The following is a 22,998-nucleotide window of genomic DNA, read 5'->3' as shown; positions in this document are numbered from 1 at the left end:
GAGGCAATGGATATGTTTATGGCATTGATTGATTGTGGTAATGGCTTCATGAGTATATATCTACCTCCAAATGTTTTAGATTGTATACATTAAGTATATATGGCTTTTTGTATGTCAACAGTACCTCAATAAAGTGCTTTTCAAAAAGCAGCAGCAATAGAAAACAAAACAAAAAAGAAATAAATTTAAATCCTCCAAACAAATAAATGCAAACCGAGTCTATATTTCTGCACTAGGATGGGGAGATTGATGAAATGCTGCCAAGTTGTGTTTAAATGCTATTAACTCTTGAAGGTAAATCAATGGAAAATTAAGTCTACAGCTATGCCCTGACATGAAAAGTAAGCAGGTCAGGATATAACTGATTGGGATATACTTACAATGACAAGCGAAGCTGGGAGCTGGAATTTGGCTTTTATATCATCAAACCTTGGCTAAACCACAAGAAACCCAGGGATAGTCTCTTGGTTCTGGGTGAGAGGCAGCTAGTTCATTAGAAGAATTTAGCCTTGATTCTTATCCAAAAGAAATGAAGTCAGCATAGTACAGAGATACATGAATGCCCATGTTTATCGGAATGCTATTCACAATAACAAAGTTATGAAACCAGCATAGATACCTGTCATGAATGAATGGATAGAGAAAATGCACAATAGATAACAATGGGATTTTAGGCAGCCATAAAGAAGAAAGCAAGTAAGTCATTTGCAGCAAAATGTATGGAACTGGAGAACATTATGTTAAGTGAAATAAGCCAGTCTCAAAGTCAAAGGCCGTATATTTTTTTCTCATATGTGGAAGATAGAAAAAAGAGGAGAAAAGAGAGATTTTCATGAAAAAGGAAGGGAATAGAGGTTGGGAATTGAGGGGAGGGTAGAGTGGAAGGAAACAGAAGGTAAACAGGAGGTAATGGGCAATAAAATTGACCAAATTATATGTTATGTGCATATAGAAATATATCACAATGAGTCCCACTATTGTGTATAATTGTAATGCACCAATAAAAAAGAAAAAGAAAAGAACTTAGCCTGGTCAAAATTCAGCTCCACTCCTTACAAACTTTGTGTATTTGCAGAACTTTCTTAATCTCTAAGGCTCAGTTTTAAATGTTTCAAATGAGGACAAAAACATCTCAGGGTTTTCTGTGAAGATTCATGGAGCCCAGCTCAGTACTGAGGACTCAGTAAGTACTCAGCTCTGGTGGCTCTATCCCTTTATTTGCCTCTGACTCTACCAATTTCTCTGAACATCATTGTGTCCCAAATACTGGGTCTTTCATTCAACAGCACCCAGATTGAACCTTTGCAGCTCTGATCTCTTGGCATTGATCCCTTGACTTTTCTGACATTCATATTCCCTAAGAAGATAGTTACATATATATTTGACTTCAGACCCTCAGTTTAAGAATACCCTTTGAAGAATCTCCTTCTAGTCTTTCCCCCACTTTGCTGGCAACCCACTTCCTTTCTCAGAAAGTGTTTTATGAATCATTTCACATAACACCCCCCCCACACACACTTCTTTGAAAACTATAATGGTAAGTCCAATTGGAAACTTTATCATCTTATAGTCTAAGGTTCTCAAGAGGAGTGACTGTTCCCTGTTAAGGTTCTGGCAATGGGCTGTGCATATAGTAGGTGACTGCAAACATTTCACTGCAAACATTCTCATAGAATGGAGAATACTGATGGAAACTCTTCATTAAGAAAGCATCCTAGGGGAATTTCAAATCTGCTGCTCTTGGAAGGCTGCACATACTGGGCTTTTCTAACACATGGTATGTATTTTAAAAATTAGTTGGTTATCATCTTGATTTTAAAAAAGCAGTCAAAACAACTCCAAGCAGAGCTTGGCTTCTCTATCACGCAGCTGCACACTTACTCCCAATGGAGAGGATCACTACGATGAAGTCAAACACGTTCCAGCCATTGGTGAAGTAGTAGTGCCTTAAGGCGAACATCTTCAAGACACACTCGCCGGCGAAGACAGCCACGAAGAACTGATTGATTTTGCCGAGGATTTTCGTCTTTTCTTCACTCTGCTCATCTGTCTCCACCATCATGGTGATCATGTTGAGGCAAATGAGGACCATAATGGCAATGTCAAAAGCTTGCCTGGTCACAACGTCAAAGATGAATCCCTGGTACCTGTTCTGAGAAAACAAAAGATGGTGGCATGAGGACCTTTGGTTCCACATAAACCAAACTCCTGGAGGGGCTGAATTCTCCATACATGAGATTTAAAATCGTCCCTTTTGTCTCACTCACACTCCACATTCAAACAGAAGCCATATCCTCCTCACTGCCCCATTCTAGTACTCCTCAACCTCCGAGACACTCACCATCACCAGCTACTTCCTTTGTCCTGGTCCATGATCTTCCCTCCCTTTTAAATGCTCTTCTAGATTCCTCTCTCGTTATCTCAATCCCAATAGAGGCTGAGCCATCTCTCCTGAGCCCCACTTCCTCCAGGGGTTTTGCTTTACCACATTACACCTGTCCCTTGGCTTCCACAACCTTTGTAATCAGTCTTGAGTTAGGATTTCACATATGCATCTCTTCTTCTCTACTGGACCGTGAGCTCTTGGAGGATGGGGGCCAGGCTTACTCAACCTTGTGTTCCTGTAGTGCCCTGTGCATAGCGACAGTTCAAGAACTGCTTGTAAGATTGTTGATTTGAGCTGTTCTGCTAAGTATAAAGTCAAGTGAAATGGTTTGACCTACTCCTAGAAATGTCCTCTGAAAAGAACATTCTCGGGGTTCGGCAGATGTCTAAGCAAATGTAGGTACGGGGCACACGGTCAGGTTTCAGTTGTTTGCATTCTTGGGAGAAGGTAGAATATACTGGGTAACCAATTGACCATTTATATCCAGTTATCTTTATGAGGGTATTTAGAAAGTTCCCAGTGCAGGCCTTTCTTCTTTCTGTTGTTGTTAACATATTAATGCTCCATGAGTTCTTGGCCCACTCCCATTCTCCTTCCTTCCCCTTTTCTTAAGTCCTTCTCCTGACCTCTATGGTGCTCATAGGCCTCAATCACTAAACATCATCTTCCACTCAAAGGCCATCCTCCTCCTCCACCCTACGTGCCCCAGGACTTGGGGGCAGGCCTGGGGTCCTCTTTGTTCCCCATTATCCCTTCTAGACCTTTGCTCTTCCTGTATCTTGTAAAAGCCCTTCCTCCCTTGAAGCTCTGTCATCTCGTTGGCCAACCTTCACCTCTTCAATACTACCACTGACCCACCTCTTGCTCCCTCTGCTCCATTCCTGATAAATAAAACTCTTGACCATACTTGCCACCTTTTGGCTCTTATCCTAGGCATCTTTAACGTCCATGTAAATGACTCTAACTCTCTCTGTTCCTTAGACAATCTCTAATGATTCAGTTTTTCCTTACTTAAAGCAAAATCCTCCTGGGCCTCCCATCTCCCTCCAGCTACCACTTCAGTTCTCTCCTCATTTGCACAGCTCAAGTTTTTGAAAGAGTTACATACTATCACTGTCCCCCATTCAGTCATCAACCCACTCCAACAGAGCTTTGCCCCCAGCCTGCCACTGAAGTGGTTCTAAGATCAATAATAATCTCCATAATGTTGGCTCCGAGGACAGTTATTTGGCATCGCTCACTGCCCCCTTCTCCTTGAAGCTCCCCTTTCTTAGTTTCCGTCATGCCTTACCCTCTTGATTCTTTTCTTGCCCTTCAGACTGCTCTGTTTCAGTCTCCTTGTCCAAATTGAAGAAATTAGATCTTTCAAGACTCAGTCCTAGAGATCCTTTCTTTTTTTTCAGTCTTAGATACCCTTTGCCTTTCACCCCAACCTCCCTTGGTTATCTTTCCAGCCCGTGAATTAACATATGTGTTGTTTTTGCTAATTATTTGCTTTGGTCACAGACTTGTAATTTCTGCAAGGACAGAAACTTTGTCCATCTTGCTCACTGTTCTGTTCCTAGTGTCTGCACAGTGCTTGGCATAGAATAAATTGGTGAATAAATGGAAGACAGAATGGACAGCTCCACCTTATGAGCTTTGATTAAATTTAATTCTATACAGTAGGCGCTGTGTGCTATGCGCAGGGTTCTGCATAAGTGGCCACGAGGCAGGAGAAGAATGTGTCACAGTTGTCAGGGAGCTTCAAGGAGCTGCTAAGCAGACTGGGGGTGGGTGGGCAGTTCTAAGATGAGGCTTCTACTTCGTGACAGGGTGGGTCACTATCCTGCTGGGTTCGAGCAAAGAATCTGACCCAACTGGGCCTAGTTCCATGCATAATGACTGACTGGCTCATATCTTTCCTGGGGTGGGAGGAGAATTTCTGAGCCATTAACCCTTTCTTTCATCACTGAAAATGGTAAAAAAAAAATAGAGGCCCATTCATGGTCTCATGACTTATAATTAAACAAAGCAGGCAATGGCATCTCTAAGTGTCCAGGCATCAGGTTTGTCCCGGATTTCCCAACTCTAGGGAATGCAGCTGCTTTCTGGCAGATCCTGGCTTAGCCAGAGGGCAGAGATCACTTCTTTGTGACTCAGTGCTCTCAGAGATGATGAAGTGGGTGATTGATGATGTGATATTCTAGAGCCTATTACTTCCCAATGAAGTAGAGTATATATAACTTCCTTTTAGTGAATTCTGTAGCAGGGAATGTTATAGAGTAAAATATCCCATTTTGTGGAACCCTTAGCTGTTGTTATGAGTAAATGAGGCTGAGAACCTGGGCTTTGCCAGAGGTGAGGAGAGGTGTGTGTGTGCATGTGCAGGGTCCCTGTGTGGTTTCAGGTTAACATGCCATGAAACCTGGGGTGCAGAACTCCTGTGCCAAGGCTCTGCCTATCTAACCAGCTTGACCTGTTGGGGCTCCCAAGAGAGAAGGAAAAGGAAGCCGAGCCTGAAAAGGTGGATTCTCAGGAGTGGGAATGCCTTTTTATTCTTGGGTTTCTTTCTTAGTTCTAGACTTTAAGGAGGGTAGTTGATCAGGGAGTGCCAAGATGCCGCCTGCCATATGCATACCAGCCAGGAGCTAGGATGGGTCAAGGACTACGGGTTGTGGAGAACAGTCACATGCAGTTGCTGCTTGAACCCTGATCTGCTGGTTTCCCTAAGATTTCAAATTTTTTTTAAATGTTCCAGTCTTGCCTCAGCTTTGATGGCCTAGGGAACAAAGGAAAGAGCATTTTTACATGCTTAGACCATGTTATTAAAGAGAGAGCCACGTTCCTCCATTAAGGCTAGTATAGTTGGTGATGATGAGTAACACACCCCTCCCTGCAAACAGGTGGAGAATCTCAGGAACAGAGTTGGGCTATGAGATTTCACACATCCTTATTTAGAGGACCTCCCCTAGTGCCACTACTGGAGGAACTGGAGAGCCTTGGATATGGCTTAATTAGGGGAGAAGGTGAACAGCCAGGACTCCCACTCTGTGTTGTATTGCCTGAAACTCCAGCCTCAGGTTCAGACCTTTGTATTTAGATGTCCTTTATGAAATGCAACATATTCTATCCCAGGGACAATGAGAGGAAGAAGCTACAGTAGCCTGTGGGATTGATTGTAAGAGGAGAGAAGCTGGGATGTTGATTGGTTGATTGAGTATTGTATAGGGGAAGGTGCTAAAGCCTTTAAGGTTTCCCCAGCCTAGGACTCTGTGGGTCAAATGTGAATTTGAACATGAATCTGGCCACTAGTAAAGGGCAGCAGACTCAGCTACTTGCTTCTCACTAAGTCTCAGGATATTCCTCCTAGAGTTCTTGACTTGAGTCTTCTTGGCTGGGCTTAGTCTTTTCACCTACATCTTTTAATTTTGAGCCTTTTCTTCCCTATTGGACTTCTTGACAGAGGAACACGATCATATGAAAGATTTGGGAGAAATTCTCTACTCCTACAGAGGTCTGAATCTTCTACCGCTCCCTATTACAATCCTTCTTATCAGAATCTAGAAGAACAGTAATACATTTATGACCACTATTTCCAAATAAAGTGTGTCAAAAGTCATATCTTTTTTCTCTTATAAACGTTTTTTGAGAATCTGTGTTCACCAAATTTGGAGGCACTTATATAAGTACTATTACATGATTTAGAAAATCTAATGACTTGAGCAACAGAATGAATGTCTTTTAATTTCCTAATTCCTTTAGGGAAAGACTTGTTTCTTTGTTGAAGGTCCTTTAGCTTTGCCCTTGTGTAGGGAAGGGGTTAATGACATTGTGTCATAGGAAGTACCTATAGTTCTCTTCATAAATGCTGCATCTTACATAAACTTCCTTATGTAAATGGACGAGATGCCAATTCCATTCACTGCAGTGGTTGGCTTAGAAATTCTTTGAAGAGGTTCATCTGTACTTTCTGACATATCAACATCTTCATTCTCAAACCTGTTAATCCACCCCAACAGGGCTGCCATCTTGGGGCCACCCAGAGATTTGATGTTTCTTTCCACCTTCCAACAGAGAATTGGGAAGAATTTAGATGATGTCATGTATGATTTGGGTGTTGCATGTAATAGAGGAATAAAAGGGCATGTCTCTTAAGGTCTTTAGGGAAAAAAAGAATCAAAGTAGAGTCTGGTTCTAGTTTTGGGCCAATCTCTAAATTTCAGATATTTTTTAGTTCCTATTGGGCTACTAGACTATGACCATAACTGTATCCTGGGGGGCTGGATTTTGACCATTTCTTCTCTAGTCTACCTATAGGCACAAGGTGGAATGCAGGGTTAGTACAGAGATCCATTATAATCTGGATCATGATGTATAACCATACAATGTTTCATCTCTGGACTCTGATCACCCTTGTTATCATTTAACCTCATCTGTTTCCAAACCTGTGCTTGAATTCTAAAATTGCTGGGGAACTCACTGCTTTCCCAAACAGGTCTATTTGTAGCATATTTAGGAGTTATTTTCACTCCCAAATACCAGTTTCTTCATCTAAACTTCTCATTCTTTGGGCCTGGGAACCTTCATCATCCTCATCACCCTCATCTCCAAACCCAGTCCAGATCTCCTCCTCCACAGATAGTACTGGTCAGGCCTGCACAGGCATACTCATAGGCCTGCATAGGCTGTACGCACAAACACGCTGCTGGGGGGAAGCTGCATGGCTCACCAGAGGCCGTGGGATGGGCTTCTGGGGTTTCTTGGAGCCCAGCTTCTTCATGGCATTGTAGTACTTCTTCTGTTCCTCTGTCATGAAGATGTCCTGGCCCCCTAAGTAAAGGAGGGAGGCATACTATTGTAATTAAAGTAACAGGATCACCCAGGGAAACCAAAATCAGAACATTCCATATGGGAAGGACCATTTCAACCTTCTCTCTATGCTCAGCCTAGAATCAAGGAATCTTGACTGGACACCATAACCAATGACAGAGTGGTAGGACTAAGCTCATCTCAGACTTCCTGCCTGGGTCTCTGAAGCCAAGCTTGTTTCTGTTCGCCAGAAACCCAGAGAGGGGGAGAGTTTGGGACTAGGACCCAACAAAGATACATGTTGATTCAAATCTGAGTCTTCATTTCGTTTCAGTCAAACTCACTGGACTTCTAGAGTCAGGGGGCAAGAGCTTCTAAGAGCCTCTGGAGCAAAAATTCAGGACAAAGGGCCTTAAGCCCTTTCTGGAGAGGAGTTGCTGAGGACAGTTAGGGCCTTGTCCTTGGGTGCCTGGTCTTTAAAGGGCCTTGAATGGTTTTCTAGAGCCCCCCAGTTTCACTACCCCTGCTGTTAAGAGTGCCACATACGGTATTGATTGAATATTTCTCCCTTCCTTAAGAGTCCTGGAATCCTTTGGACTTCCTTCATTCAATTCCTCACCTTTCGATTCCTGACATAATCTGACAGCCCACTTCAAAAACATGCTTGTATAAACGAGTCTGCAGATGCTGAGGAAATGGACTGGTATCTATGGGGTAGGAGAGGAAATGTCAAAAGGCTTCTTGGGAGGGTCATCTTGGTGAGGCCAGAACAGGGGTTGGGGCAGTGAGTAGATGAGCACTGGGTAGGGTCAGACTGAGAATTTTGGGCAAGGAGTCTGCGGTTGAAGTTCTTGTCTCAATCTGATCCATGGCTCATCTCACTCTATCACATAACATGTCTAGTTTCCTCATGATGGCCTCAGTTTCCTCATCTGTAAATAGGAGAAAGGATTGCTTTAGTACTCTGAAATTGCTGGAATGGAGTACTAATGACAGCGGTCATTGCTGCCCTGAAGAGGCTGCCCTCTGGGGTTCCCATAGCTCTCTCCTTCCCTTGTCTAACACCCAGGACCCTGAGTGAGGATTTTCTGTAGGTGGGATGCCTATTCCACTAGACATATATTCTAAATTACAATAGTTACACTTAGCATGTGGTGCCCACTGTGTGCTCAGTCCTTAACTAGATGCTCTTTGTAGATGTTTTATTTTCCTTTCACCACACTCCTGATAAGTAAGTATTATTAACTCCATTGAGTAGATAAGAAAACTGAGACCCAGGGAGGTTTGTGATATTGCCAGCATCACCTGTTCAGCTGGTTACTGAGTCAGGAACACAAATCCGGGCTTATGTGATGCCAAAGGCTATGCTGTGCTGTGACTCAAACTTGCCACCCCTTTCTCTCTGGATTTCAGTTTATACAAATCTAAAATGGTGCCATATCTACCTTAGGGGTCTGGAGCGTACTCAATGAAAGGATAGCACAAAAGCACTTTATACTGTCAATGCCCTCATATTTTACTACATTACAAATACAAGAGGTTCCTATTAATCTGAATCAACATTCATGGAGCCGAGAGCCTTCCTTCCTATCCCAAGGAGAGTTGAAATTTTGCCAAAATCTGGGTCTTGACCCTTCTCAAGTTCTCCTGACTTAGTCCTCTGGGAGTCAGAACTCCAAACAGAGCAGTAAATACTAGATCCCTTTCCCTCCCTGTAGATATTTCCCAAGGGATCACCTGTGACAGTCTCAACACACTTGGTTCCAATTTGGAAGAACGAGGTCATTTTGAGGACAGTGGGAACCCACGGAGGTTCGTTTCTGACATGGAGTGAAGTGCATTTCTTTCTTCAACAACGGCCCCAGGCCCCAGATGGGGGTGAGGACTACGACCAGGAGGCAAAGGTCAACTTGGTGTTAGGGGTCAAAATTAGGCTCTGGGTTGGGAATAGAGGACTACAAGCAGTGTTGACTTTAGCCATGGGGTCAGGCCAGAGGCTAGGAAGTATGAGCTTCACCACTATGGTAGAAACAATGGAGCGCCACTTATCTTTTTTTTCTGTTGATTGAAGTTGTCAATTATGACCCCAACAAAGAGATTCAATGTGAAGAAGCCACCAAAAATGATGAAGATGACGAAGTACAAGTACATGTACACATTGTCCTCCCACTTGGGCTGACTATTGACCTATGACCAGACAAGAGGGAATATGACAAAAAGGGCAGGTACCTTAGGTTAGGTTTACCCTAAAAGTCAACCCTGAGACTTGAACCTGGCAACAGATAATTTTCCCAGGAAGCAGGATTGAGGAAATGGGGGAGAATAAGCAAGAAGTGAAGAAAGGTTAATGAAGTGGGCATTGTTAGGCAGGTCATCATTGTGGGCAACTGATGCTCAATCCTGTTGGAGCCTCCTGAAGACTCTGTAGAACACATCCAGAATGGTACCATCAAAGGACGGGGAAGCTGGAGTATTTATTTATGACTCCCCAAACTTATCAGTGAGGGGAGTCGTAAATCAATTTTATGACATTAAATTCCCCATCCTTGGGGGACAGGCTGCTGAGCAAGCTCTGAAGCATTGTAGGAAGTCTTGAGACAGACTCAGAAATGCAGCATGCAAGCAAACTCAGAAGTGGGCTAAGGAGACATGGGTCATGGCATCAGAGTGTCTGTCTTGACAGGAAGGTGTCCTTCCCCACTAACACCTCCCCCATCTCCTGATGCACCTGATTCTATCTCATTCCTTTGATGTTCCTTTATTCTTGTTCTATCCCTGTCTAGAGAGTGGCCTCCCATACACCATCCTTCAGAAATTACTGGTGCTCTCCTGGTGAGCAGAGGAAGAGCTTGAGAGGCCTGGGGAGTGTGCATGGGAGAAGAATGGGCTAGGTGGGCTTAAACACCTTCCAGAAGGCCAGCTGGATACTGCTTCAGGGAGGGACAGCATAAGGCTGCTGGATGACTGCCTCTTTTTGCACTAAAGCCATTTTCATTTTATTTCAAATGTAGACTGATATGAGCATGACACTTGGATGGGAGGGCTGTAGGCACTAGAATTGAGACTCACCTCTCGGGAATCAACAGCTGCATACATGATGTCCATCCAGCCTTTAAAGGTTGCCTGGAAACAAGGAGCAGAATCTACTCAGTGTTCGCCCATCTATCTACACTGGACCCCTCCCAGACCATGATGGTCCAGTGAAAGAGCAGATGCTAAGGAGGCATGAGGAGGAAAGGGCTTGGGTGGAAATGGAGAAAGGAAAGAGTCCTCTGGGTGATGTGATCAATCTCATATGAAGATTTAAAGTAATTCACATGTGGCTATTTTGAAATAGAGTGGTATCAAAGACATGAAACCTTCTAGAGTTTGGCATGGACTGGTTGTCTAGATGCCTGGCTGTAGTACCATCTGCTATGAGACTGCTCTGTGTCCTGGATCAGGCTACCCATCTCAGGACTGCTATTTTCTCAACAACTTTCCCCCTCATGCACATGACATAAGAATGTGATATAGTCACCTCTAGAAGATTAGGAAGTTGGGAGCAGAAGACCTCCACATTTCTGCCTCCAGTTGTAGCATTCTTGAGGTCTTGAAATTAGGCATGCCCTTTAGTATGTGCAGGTTATGAAAGACATCTCAAGTCTTGCACTCCTAAGTCTGTTACAGCACTAAATGGACTGTTCTGATTCACTATTTGTCTATTTTTCTCATACAGCATCAGTGCCTGGAACCAGTTCTGACTGTGTCTCCCAGGGCTAGTCACAATGCCTGGCATACCAAAGCTACTTGGGGATTATTTGTTGACTATTAAGAACAAATGGTGGAATGTGTGAACTCATGGGTAAATACATGACAAATGTATAAGTAGTTGTATCCACACTTAAGAGAAAAGAGGACTGAATAAACAAGTGGATGAAGACAAGGGATGAAGGAACAAAAAGAAAGAAAGCATGAATGTGTTTGATTGCCATTATGCCAACATCATTCATTACAGTGATAAACTTAATTAGATACAATTTATTACCATCTAGGAGATGATATAAAGTAGAAGATTAAGCACATGGCTATACCATGTCCATTTTGTACAGGCAGTGTGGTTATCCCTTGATACAATCCCACGGCAGGCCCTTCCTTTCATTCTATTCTCTTAACCTAGACTTGTCTACCTGTACCACTGTAAGACTGCAATCATTGGTAATGTCCTCTAGCCTAACAGTGTAGTCTATAGGAATAGAGAATGACCTCAGCCCACACTTAGTGCCACCCCCAGCAATATCTCTATGTACCATCTTCTGGAAGATTCCAGACTCTTCACTTGTCAGGCATCCAAAGAAAGAGAAATGATTGATCTCATAGTTGACTCACCACCTGAAGAAGTGCGAGGTAACCCATCGCAACATTATCAAAGTTGACTTTCACGTTGACCCAGAAGAGGTTTCCTGTGTAGTTTTGGTTCTTACAGTCAGAAATGTTATCCACAATTGACCAATGCACAAGAGAAAAGTCTTCATTGGTATTGTTGATGCACCTCCCAAACTTTCCTGCGAAGAGGTTCACACCCATGATGCTGAAGATGAGCCAGAAGATGAGGCAGACCAGGAGGACATTCATGATGGATGGGATGGCACCCACCAAGGCATCCACCACCACCTGGCAGGAAATAGAAAAGGACCTGGAACCCTGCAAATGTCCCTCCCTATGGGGTCCCATTTCCTTCTATACACATTCAGGCTGTTTCATGAGCCAGTGGCCTTTGGAAACAGCAAGAGAAGTATGGTTAATTAGTGCAATAATTCAGACTCAGAACACTAAGAGACATTGGGCAACTGAAAATGGGTTTAGATCTTCTTCCCCAAACCTCACTCAGGGAAGGTTTCAATGTCTTTCTTTAGGATTGAGGATATGAATGATTTTACAAGCATAAGCATATTCACTTAGGGGTATCAGTGTATGTATTGCTTTTCAAACTTTATTATCCTTAATTTTTGCATTTTATAGACTTCAGTGCAAACATCAGTGAAACTAAATCTATATTCACCAACTTGCTCATTTATAAATCAGCAAACAAGAATCTGGGCACAAATTAAAATAAATTTCAAGTTATTTCAATCTTAGCTCCTACTATTTGTAAAGATATAAGTTAATTTTAAAACTCCAGGTTAATTTTTGAAGCTCTGGTGACTGCTTTGAGCCAATGATGGAGAGGGCAAGGTGGAGGCTGATAATGATGGATAGGGGAAGGAGTGGATGGAAGGGAATAAGCCACAGGACATGGTGACTGTGTTAGGTTGGAGAGAAGTTGCATTCTGGTGGTGGCTGAGGTGTTGAACTGAAGATATCGCTATAAAAATGGATCATTAGAGAAAAGACTCATTCGTTAGGGAAAAATGGAGAGCTTGGGATTCTTTGGAGATGTTGTCAATAAGAACAAGAGGCAGACAATCCAAAAAAACCAAGGTCAAATGTTTTGTCTGATATGTAGATGCTGATCCATAATGGCAGGGGGCAAGGGAAGAATGGAGGAACTTCAGATTGGGCAGAGGGGGGTGAGGGAAGAAGAGGGGACGTGGAGGTGGGAAAGATGGTGGGATGAGACAGACATTATTACCCTATGCGCATGTATGATTGTGTGAATGGTGTGGCTCTGCATTGTGCAGAACCAGAGAAATGAAAAGTTGTGCTCCATTTGTGTTCAAAGAGTTGAAATGTATTGTGCTGTCATGTATAGCTAAATAGAACAACAACAACAAAAAAGGATGAGAGGCAGAGTTGGGAGCTCCACATGCTGTGGAGCCTTGAGTCAAGATCACTTCACAAAGGGAGTGAATCTTGGTGGGGGATATCTATGGATGAGAAGGAAAGAGGTTCTGATAAGGGTCTTGGGGAGGACCCAGAGAATTAGGATTGCAGTACCACCAAAGTGGGAGCAGGAAGGGAAGATGCAGAACTGACCTTTGGAGGTGGGGTCTGGAGGTTGGGGTCATTGGTATGAAGGCATAAAGTGGATAAGGGTTACCAAGTAATACAGATCAGAGAAGTTTTGAGATAGGTCTTACCCGCATGCCTTCGAATCGAGACAGAGCACGCAGTGGCCGCAGGGCACGGAGGGTCCGAAGGGCTTTGATGGATGCCATATCAGAATATTCCAGGATCTTCGCTACAAGACTTGTCAGTGAGATCTGAGTGCAGAGAGCAAAAGCAGGCAGAGAGCAAAAGCATCACACTAGGGTTCCAAGAGGACAGCCTGGTAGAAGAAGACAGGAAATCTCTACCCAGCCTCCTATTTCCTGCTCTGTCTAAGCCATTGTCCTGGCTCCCACCTTATTCTGTACATCAGTGAGAGGCAGAGAAAGAGTCTAGTTCCTCCTTATTTAGAGAAAATTTTGCTGCTTACTTACTTGGACCTTTGGATAAGAAAAACTCATTCTCCCACATTGCTACTCCCGTGGACATAGGCGGTCACACTTCCTTTCCCTTCTCACGTCATCAGCTAAGTCCATCAACCTTGGAATTTTGATTGACTTTCAGAGACTTGGAGAGATAAAGCCCCTTCATGGTGGCTATGCTTACAGTCTATGTTGAGGGATATAAAGTGAGTCTTAATTGTATTTGCTTAGAAAAGTGGACTGGAAAAAGACCTGTTCTGTCCCTCTTGATCCTTAATTTTTTGTGACCTATTAGTCCAGGATGCTTTTGCCCTTTGTAAAATGAGGAAGACAGACTAAAAGAATCCCACAGTTCTTACAGCTCTGCGGTTCTCAGTAAGAACCAATGGCAGGGGGTCTAGCTTCAATAGATGTCTGAGATATAATGACTGAGTTGGGAACCCCTGTAGCTCTGTCACCTGCCGGTTTTCTTTAATGATGACCCAAGGACTTCAAAGGACACAAACTGATGTGGAAAAATGGCATGGGAAAATGGTCACTCCTTCTATGAACTTTGAAGGTGCTAGGGAGAGGCAATCTATGCACAGGCTGAAGCCTGCTGGGGACTGTGACATAATCTTGTGAGATCCCAGCCATGGCAGGGATGGTGGGCTGATCCGGGCTTAGCTTATTCTGGTAGCCATCATAATTTTAGAAAGAGGTTTACACTTGGGTACTGCACCTCAAACAATACCCATTCTCTGAATGGGTGGTTCATTCCACCAGGACAAAGAACTGGAATTTGAAGGATAGCTTTCTTTCATTCGAGAAGAATCCAGACACTACCAGGTAGCACCAGCGTCTGGGCTGGTCAAGAGCTAGGAGGTTTGGGGCCAGTTCCATGCTAGCCCTGTTGAATCTTTTGCTCATCCTCCTGGGAAGGCTGGCTCATGTTCAACACGTACAGCTTAAGCAGCCAGGGGGCTGCTGCCTCTCCAGCAAATCCCACCCACCCAGACCAGCTCTATTCCCACTGCCCAGGGCAGCAGCCTGAACTCTAAGCCCCAGTTTTGTGTTCATCTCGTCCATACTCTACTGCAAATCTGATCGTGATCACATCTTTCTCAGAGGCACAACCTTTGTTGGTCTTTTATCACACTCAGGAAAAGTTTCAGAATCCTTAGCTTGTATTACATGACCACAGCTTACTCTTTTTGTCATATTTCACCCATGTATCCTACACAAATCAAATTGTCCCAGAACAACCTTGTGTCTGTGCCTTTGCTCAAAGTCATCCTTTAGCTAGGATGGGCCTTGTGCATGCCTCTTGAACCTCTCTGCTCTTGCTCATGTGTGTGACTCATATATAATGCCATCTCCTAGGTGATACCTTCCCAGTCACCCAAATCCCTGAGTGGAAGAAAGTTCATGTTCCTGACTCCTTAAGACACTAATTGCCCCCAACAGTGTCCACCACATCCCCTATCTTGACACATTAATTTCCCTATGTGTGTCTTGATCTGTTGAAAGACTAAAATGTAAACTCCTGGAGGTTGGGAGTATTTATCTCTTGCTTTTGTCCCTCTCTGAGCACTTGGTAAAACAATCTTGTATTTGGTAGATTTGAATAAACATTTGATAAATAGATGAAAATATAGAAGCATGTTGGGACAGACCCAAGGAATGAAAGAAGAAAGGAAAAAGAGCTGAGTGGAAAGTTGAAAGGCAACTGGGTAGAAAGATGGGTTAAAGATTACACAGATGGATAGATTTGATAGTCAAATTTAAGGATGGAAGATAGAAATCAAAGAAGAAAGGAAAAAATATGGGAACAGGGAATAGTGGATGGATGGAGAAGAATGCTGGATGAAAGGACTGATGTATGAATGGAAAGATGCAGAGTTGGATATAATGCATGAATGGAAGAAACAAGTGGATTATTAGAAAGTTGACTGGATGGAATGAAGGACATAAATGGACAATGAGTGGATGAATAGATGAATGGATGGAAGGAAGTGAAAGATGAATGGACAGATGAGTGAAACACAGAAAGGACAGTTGGATGGGTTGAAGAATAGAAAGGTGGAAGAATGAATGGATAGAAGGATGCTTGGATGGAAGATGCATGAGCAGGTGGATAGAAAGTTAGATGACTGGATGTCTGGATAGAAGGGTAAATCAAAAGAGAGAAGGATATAAGGGTTAAGGATCAGGATGAATGGATGGAAGGGAAGTTAGATGAATGGGTAGGCACAAGGGAAAAGGAAAAGAATGGGAATGGATAGCTGAAAGGAAAAGATTGAGAGAAGGACAGATGAGAGAAAAATAAAGATGAATGGATGTTTTTGGAGAAGGAAAAAGGAAGGGTGACTATTTGGATAGATGAAAGGAGGAATGTATGGAGGAAGGGCAGAAGGTTGGAAGGGAGACTCTGTAGGAAGATGGATGGAATTAAGGGGTGACAATTTAAGGTGATTAGGACTGAAATTAGTGACGTCCACATAGGTTAGAGTGACTGCACCCCTAAAAAGGTGGGAGTCAGAGTAAACATTTTCCTTTCATTTGTGAATAACTGTTTTGTACGCACAAAATTGCCACCCATGTCTCAGATTTTAGGCCTCACAGCTAGTCCCTGTGGTGCAATGGCCAGATGATGCTAGCACACTGGCATCAGGAAAGAAGGGAGAAGAGAGTTGTATGTCTTGGCCTGCTGTGGAGGATTAGCCAACATAGGAGGCTGGACAGAATGTTCTGTACTGAACCTCATCCAGTTTCAGGAGGCAAGTACCAAAAACAGAAACATTTCCTGACACCTCCAATGTGTAGACCTTGGTGCTGGTGTCTGCTGGTTGGGGGAGGCAGAGCCAAAGAGCACTATGCCTCACCCTGCTTATGGGAACCCTCAGCTATGTGGCAAAGCCAAGAGAGTGGCGACAGAGAGAGAGGGCGACAAGGAGAGGGTAAGGGAGAGGGAGAGAAAGAGAGAGAAATGTAATGATTAAGATACAGGAGAGGATGTGTGGGAGGCACATGGTAAGTTCCCTGATGGAGAGGTTAGCCGTCACAGGTTACTGTGAATCTGAACACATGAGCTCTGGCTCATCGCCTCTCCAAAGGGACCATCTTTCCTTCCCAATGGGAGGAGCCAGTGGTATCAATTCAGTGGTTTTTCCATCACAGTTGCACCTTGGAAATGCCTGGGAGCTTTGACAAAATACCGATACCTGGGCCCCACCCCAAATCAGAAAGATCAGAATCTCTGGAGTAGTGGTGTTTGGCTACTGTATGTTTAAGAGTTCCCCAGGTGATTTGAAAGTAGCCAAGGATGTAGACCGGAGCCGGCAGGTGGGCAGATTCTCTGTGCTCAAAGGTCACAGCTCCCCAAGTTCAGAGCCCTGGCAGTGAACGCAGGGTCCTAAGACCCCGGCCAGTCTTTATGTCATCTTGCTTTGGAGGTAAAAATGCAGAGGACTCTGGTATTCTTTCTGGTTGGAGGTCTGAGAACTGAGGACTCACCTGAGGGTCACCTTTGTGTTGGAGCTTAAGGCTCACAGGCTTTCTCAGACTCTACTCAGTAGTCAGAGCCTTTCTTTGGGCTTCATCTGCACTAGCTGGGGTCATGAGCCATTCGAGATGAGAACCCAAGCCCCACATGTGCCCACTGAGCCACTTACATTCACAATGAGGAAGTCCAGCCAGCACCAGGCGTTGGTGAAGTACTTCTTGAAACCGTAGGCCACCCACTTGAGCAGCATCTCAAACACAAAGATAAAGGTGAACACCCTGTCAGTGTACTCCAGCAGAGCTTTGACCTTGGGCTTCTGGTCCAGGTAATAATCTTCAAAGGCCTGGAGGGAAGGAAAGAGAATGGCAGGCTGCACAGTGGCCCTGGCAGACAGGGCAGGACCCAGCCAGCCCTGCTCACAGTCCCTGGGAGCAGTTTTGGTAAGCCAGCTTCTCCATATCATTTTCTTTCCTCTGTTCTGGGGAGGGGAGGTGGAGAGGGGAGGAGGCACGGTGAGATATAAACCAAGACTTCCTCAGCCAAGAGGGACACGAAGCCCTGCTGATGCTTTGCAGGGTTGCTGAATGCAAGTGAGAAAGGAAACCTTCTCGAATGGGATTTTGGAAGTGAACCAAAGGGATGCTAACAGTGACTTGGTTTAAAAATAAAAGCATCAAAGGATGTTCGCAGGCAGTTCACAGAAAAATGAAAGTAAGAAATGCCAACAAACTTCTGAAAAAAGTGTTTTATCTCACTGGTAATCAAGGAAATTGAAATTAAAAGAAGATGCCATTTTGTTCTTTTATCACACTGGTGGAGATCAAAAAGAATGGAGGGAGACCCCAGCACTACTGTGTGACCAGTGGGAAGGAAAACGAGGCTAGTCTTTGGGAAGCCAAATTGGAAAGATGACTCCAAGGTTTTAGAAGCTCAGTAATTCTGCCTTCAAGGACTTGTCCTAAGGGCACTGGATGCTGTTAGGACCCTTTTAATGAGCCAGTGCCCTCACTCCCAAGCACTGGGAGTGGCTTTGCTGGGTTGAGGGAACTGGTTCCACCCTGAGAAATGCTTTGCAGATTAGGTATCTGGTGTCCACCTCAGGGCAGCCAGTGAGGATTGACATGTGGGTTTGTAAGGTCATCCCTTTGCTTTCAGAGGAGGATTTCCTGTGGGATCAGTCATGGCTGAATTTTATCTTCTCTTAGCTCCTTTCTTTGTTCATGTACTCCCCTCACAAACTTTACCTGAGAGCACCCCAATAAACTGCCAGCACAAGAAAGTCACTTCGGGTTCTGAATCTAGGACCAAACCTGACAGGCAATCATTGATATCTCCAACGCAATACATATGGAAATGCGATGCATATTAGAAGTAAACACAGGAATTGGTTGAATAAATTATGGCACATTTCTCTGATGGAATAGGCTGTAGTCATTAAGTGAGATAGTATGAGAACATTTCCTGAGAAAATTTCCTGGGAAATTACAGACTGCATAGATGTGGTTTTAATTTTGTAATATTTATGTATTCTGTGCATAAAAGAGATGGGAAGGAGATATATCAAATGTTTTCAAAGTAAGTTTCCCTTTGAGTGATAGGAAAATGGGTGATTTTTTTTTTCCTTTGACTTTTTTCTATAACTTTCAACTTGGTTTTCTCTCTCTCTCTCTCTTGTTCATTTTCGTTGTCAGATGAAAACTCAGGTTATATTTTAAAAAGTACTTCCAAGTAAGAGCATAAAGACTAAATTGGTGCAAGCCTGTTTGGTCCCAGGGGAAGGAGATGGGGAGTGAAGGGAAGCTGCTGGGGCAGAGTCGCTGTTGCAGGGTCTGAACCCCGGCTAGGAATGGGGAGGGTGTGGTTGGGGTGTGAGGGAAGAGCAAGGGAGATGGAGAAAAATGAGAGAAATTAGTATTATCATTTTATCCAGGAGGTCAGAAGGGAGAGAAGGAAAGGTGTGGAGAAGACCCCGTCCTCCTTTCTCAGGCTTCAGTCACGTGGCCTCAGCATGCTGCAGGCCAGGTGGACCAATCAGCACCCTGTCCCATGGCAAGGGCAGCCTCAGAGGTTGTCACCATCTGCAACTACCTCCATGGCAGGCCAGCCCTGCCACTAAGACTCTCCTCCCTTGGCTTTGTGCCATCACTGCCGGGTCCTCCTCCACCTCTCAGGTGGAGCCTTGTCCCTTGCCTCTGCTCTACACCAAGGTTGAGGCCGTTCTGACCAGTTCTGGCACCTTCCATGGGAAGTCAGGCCATTCAGTCCAGTGCTCAGATATTCAGTAGGTTATTTTCATGATAGAAGAGGAACAAGACAAGTGAAAACACTTTCAGCTGCAGAATCAGGAGACCTTGCACTAGTAATCTGGGTCCCCACACAATTGCCTTCATGTTTTGGGGCTCCAACTTCCACACTTATAAAATATGCACAACTCGGGATGACCAGTCCCTTCTGGTGTCTTTGTCTACCTTGGTCTTTTGGGATGAGCACTAGAGATTGAGCCCTGGGAGAGAGAGGATCCTCCTTCCTTGTCCTACAAAGCCTGGCTCTCAGCCCAGGGCTTTGGGAATGTCTTGAACTCTGAGCTTCTATCCCTGAGACCTTGCTGGTCAGCGTGCAAAAGTTCATGGATGACAGCATTAGCCTCATCTGGAGCATGTGAGAAACACAAGCTCTCAGACTCTGCCACCAATCTCCCAAAGCGAACCTGCCTTTTAACTAGCTTCCCAGGTGAATCGGTTTTGAGAAGTGCTGCCATAGTAATTTTCTGTTTTGAGGGATGAATAGTAGCATTTGCAGGTAGTTTGATAAGACAAGGAAGGATGGTCTTTGTGCTAGGATTTCAGGGAAAGCCAGGGGGAGGTCAGAGGGAGGGAAACCAGGGACAGGGGACTCATTTGAGGGCAAAATTAGGTTTTGTTACTGCCAAGTTGGGTGAGCTTGGAAAAGTCCCCCCAAACCCTTTGAGTCTCAGTTTCTCCATCCATAAAGTGGGGGACATGCACTCACTGTTTACAATGCAATGTTGCAGTCAGACTTATCAGGTCACGTTGTGGGTAACTGAGAACCTGCCATGCCCTGCTGTTAAGAGGAACACTGACGTGCAGCTCTCCTTCCCCAGCGACAGGCTGAGAACTTGAATCCCAATTCAAGGGAGCCCACTGAAGCAGCTCCAGGGCCTTCAGACAGCAAGAGCTCCCCTTCGGAGAGCTTAGGGGCAGGGATCCCTCTTCCCCTTACCAGAGACCCACTGCTAAGGAGGATCATGAAGATGATGAAGCTCTCAAACCAGCTGTGCTCCACGATTCGGAAGCAGGTCTTGCGCAGCTGCCAGCCCACGGCCCATGGAAACTTGGTGGCATTCACTTTGCAGCAGGGACAGTGTTGAATGCAGCCTGTGGGAAGAGGTGACTCATAGTGAGTGATATTCCACTTGAATCATTTCTGCTCCAGCCCTGCAGAGAAACCACTCTTCTGGGAAACCCACTTGATACACTTTTGGAAAAAAAATCCTCTCCCAGAATTTGAGAGGAGGGGTCCCTTCTAGGTGGCCCTTCAATTCAGTCCTTTAGGTGATTTCTGCCTCGTGGGTCTTGCCCACTCCGATGATACCAGTGGTCCCTCTCTTTATGCTCAAACCTCCCTGGAAGCATGATGAACCATGGGTTATGCCTGAGCCCATGATGGACTAAGCGGTCATCACATGGCTAGGATGTGACCCATCCTAATCTAGGGTCACATGGAACCAGAAACTCAATGAAAATGGTTTTGCACCCCCTCCCCAACTTCTACTTCTTTAAAGGTGCTGAGGCCACAATAACTGTTGTAGTGTGAACTATTTGTTTACTCATTTGTTTCACAAATATTGAGAATGTCATGTGACTCTGTCCTAAACATTGAGGGAAAGGATGAATAAGATTCAGGCTGTGCCATTGAGAGTCATACAAAAGACTGAGGGAAACAGACCTGTTGTGGCCATTCTCTGGGTTCTTTATGTCCCCACTCAAGAGTTATGGTCATGCTTGTGGTAGTGACTATTCTCTTTTCAGGATCCAGAAGGCTGGCTCATAACTCAGTGAGGTGTTCTCAAGGCAGAAGAGGGAAGCTCAGCTCCCGTCTTGTGTCCATCTGACATGGCATGAGGTACGATGAGTCATAGCATTTGTGTCTGACATTGAATCCCTGAGCCTGGGATTAGGGCATTTGTCGGGCTCCTGTGGCTGCCAAGCCAGAACCCTGGACCCAGAGGTGCCTAAGTGAGTACCCACCTGAGTTCTGACCCTAAGGACCACCAGCATGAGGAGGCCTGGCCACCCCTTTACCTTCTGTGAAGCAGTCCTCTGGTTCTTCCAGGTCGTCCGCCAGCTCAGGGATCTTCCTCAGCATCTCCTCCGGGTCTGGGCAGTCCACCGTGCTGCCCTCTGAGGAACTTGTGTCGTCCACTTCCTGCAGGGCAGAGGCCCAGGCCAGTGAGCTCAGCTCTCTGAGGCACCTGCACGCAGTTCCTGTAGGGCCAACTGGCTGAGATCCCCGAGGCGCAGGGTGAGCCCCTCAGGGCCCAGAGCCCACGTCCTGCCGCTGGGCCTGACCCGCATCCTCCACGCGTTTGGTGCCTCAGTAGCTGAGGCCTGGAACACTGCTGCTCCCTGTGGAGCCCCTGAGGCTTAGCTAAGCGAAGCTGTAAACTTCCAGGCCCTGATGGAGTGCTGGCGATGGCCCGAGACACCATAATTACACCCATAAAGACTCAGCTTTCACTGGGCTTGAATATTTAATCGGGGAGCAAGGCTGAGGGGCCTGCTGCCCTCCTGGCAGCTCTGGCCCTATAATGTCTCCAATGAATTCAATTAGGACTTGAAGCTGCTCTCATATTAGTAAACCTGATAGCTTGGCTAATGGACCCAAATGATGGGGTGGGTCCCCATCTGTCGCTGTCAGGCCCCTCCCTGCCTGGCCAGGGTCACAGACAAGAAAACAAAAACAACAATAAAACCAACACCCAGAAGTTGGGCGCTGAAAACATGGAAGGGGGAAAACTGATAGGAGAGTCCTGAGAATGCTTAGAAGGGAACGGGACACCCCGGTGTCCAACGTGACGACCCCTTCTACTGGGGTCCAGCTGGCTTGTGTTCACCCACCACCCCCAAATCCCAGCTCAGCCCGCTCTCTTATCTTACCTGCTGTGTTGGCCTTGCCCAGGGCCTGCAGCCAGCAGCCGTCAGGCCTCCTGCTGGAGGGCTTGATAACTTTGGGGTGATTTCTGTCTGGCTTATCTTTGCCTAGCCTAGTGCCGGTCCTACAGCCTACACTCAGGGGCTGTGTGTCACATTAAATTCTCCGATGGATTACAGTGGTAGTGAAGCTGCTGAACCTTTATAAGGCCCCTCTTTCCCTATGGATTGTTTTCTTCCAAGGTTTGTAAGCCACATTGCAAAGTTTATTTTTAGCTCCCGGAGGACATTCCTAAACCCGACTCTCCCTCCGGCTCAGTCCGTGTAAGGCTGTCACTTCACCACTCACCTGCAGACAGCCTCTCTCCAGTCCCAGTCTGCTTTTGGCTAGGACAAAAAATGATGTGGACAAAAGAAAGCGGGGGAGCCTCGCAGGGGAGACTTCCCCATCCACGAGCACCTCCCACTTTTATCTGCTGCCTCTGAAAGGTATTTGATTCTTTTTGTGCACTGTCTTTTGTTTCCTTTTCCTTAGCTGTCATTTTCTGGGCACTTACTCCATTTCAGGCAGGAGCTAAACACTTGACAAGCAGCGTCTCATTTAAGCCTCAAAATAATCCTACCCGGCAGGCATCATCAATTTCACAAGGAAGAAGGAGGCTCAGAGAGGTTGAGAAATGGCCCTAAGCCCCACAGCGTGTGGAGCCTCACTCCTTCTCACTATCCCTACAATCATCCAGGAATGAGGTTCCAGTGACAGTGTGTGAAAGCTGAAAT

At 45.2% G+C, this 22,998-nt stretch overlaps 1 protein-coding gene across 1 annotated transcript in view; it reads right to left on the bottom strand.

The window, feature by feature from the left end:
* Window positions 1-22,998, bottom strand: part of SCN10A (sodium voltage-gated channel alpha subunit 10) — a gene marked incomplete at its 5' end in the record, with an annotated part of 94,377 nt that overhangs the window by 3,303 nt on the left and 68,076 nt on the right. The window contains 9 exon segments of the mRNA XM_079115630.1: window positions 1,882-2,152; window positions 7,098-7,198; window positions 9,223-9,364; window positions 10,247-10,300; window positions 11,546-11,830; window positions 13,237-13,359; window positions 17,220-17,393; window positions 20,291-20,445; window positions 21,373-21,496. Coding sequence (XP_078971756.1) covers window positions 1,882-2,152; window positions 7,098-7,198; window positions 9,223-9,364; window positions 10,247-10,300; window positions 11,546-11,830; window positions 13,237-13,359; window positions 17,220-17,393; window positions 20,291-20,445; window positions 21,373-21,496 — 1,429 coding nt within the window.

The sequence above is a fragment of the Sciurus vulgaris genome (genome assembly GCF_902686455.1).
Source record: "Sciurus vulgaris genome assembly, chromosome: 16".
In the NCBI taxonomy this organism is placed as follows: domain Eukaryota; kingdom Metazoa; phylum Chordata; class Mammalia; order Rodentia; family Sciuridae; genus Sciurus; species Sciurus vulgaris.
This window is presented reverse-complemented; position numbering and strand designations above follow the sequence as displayed.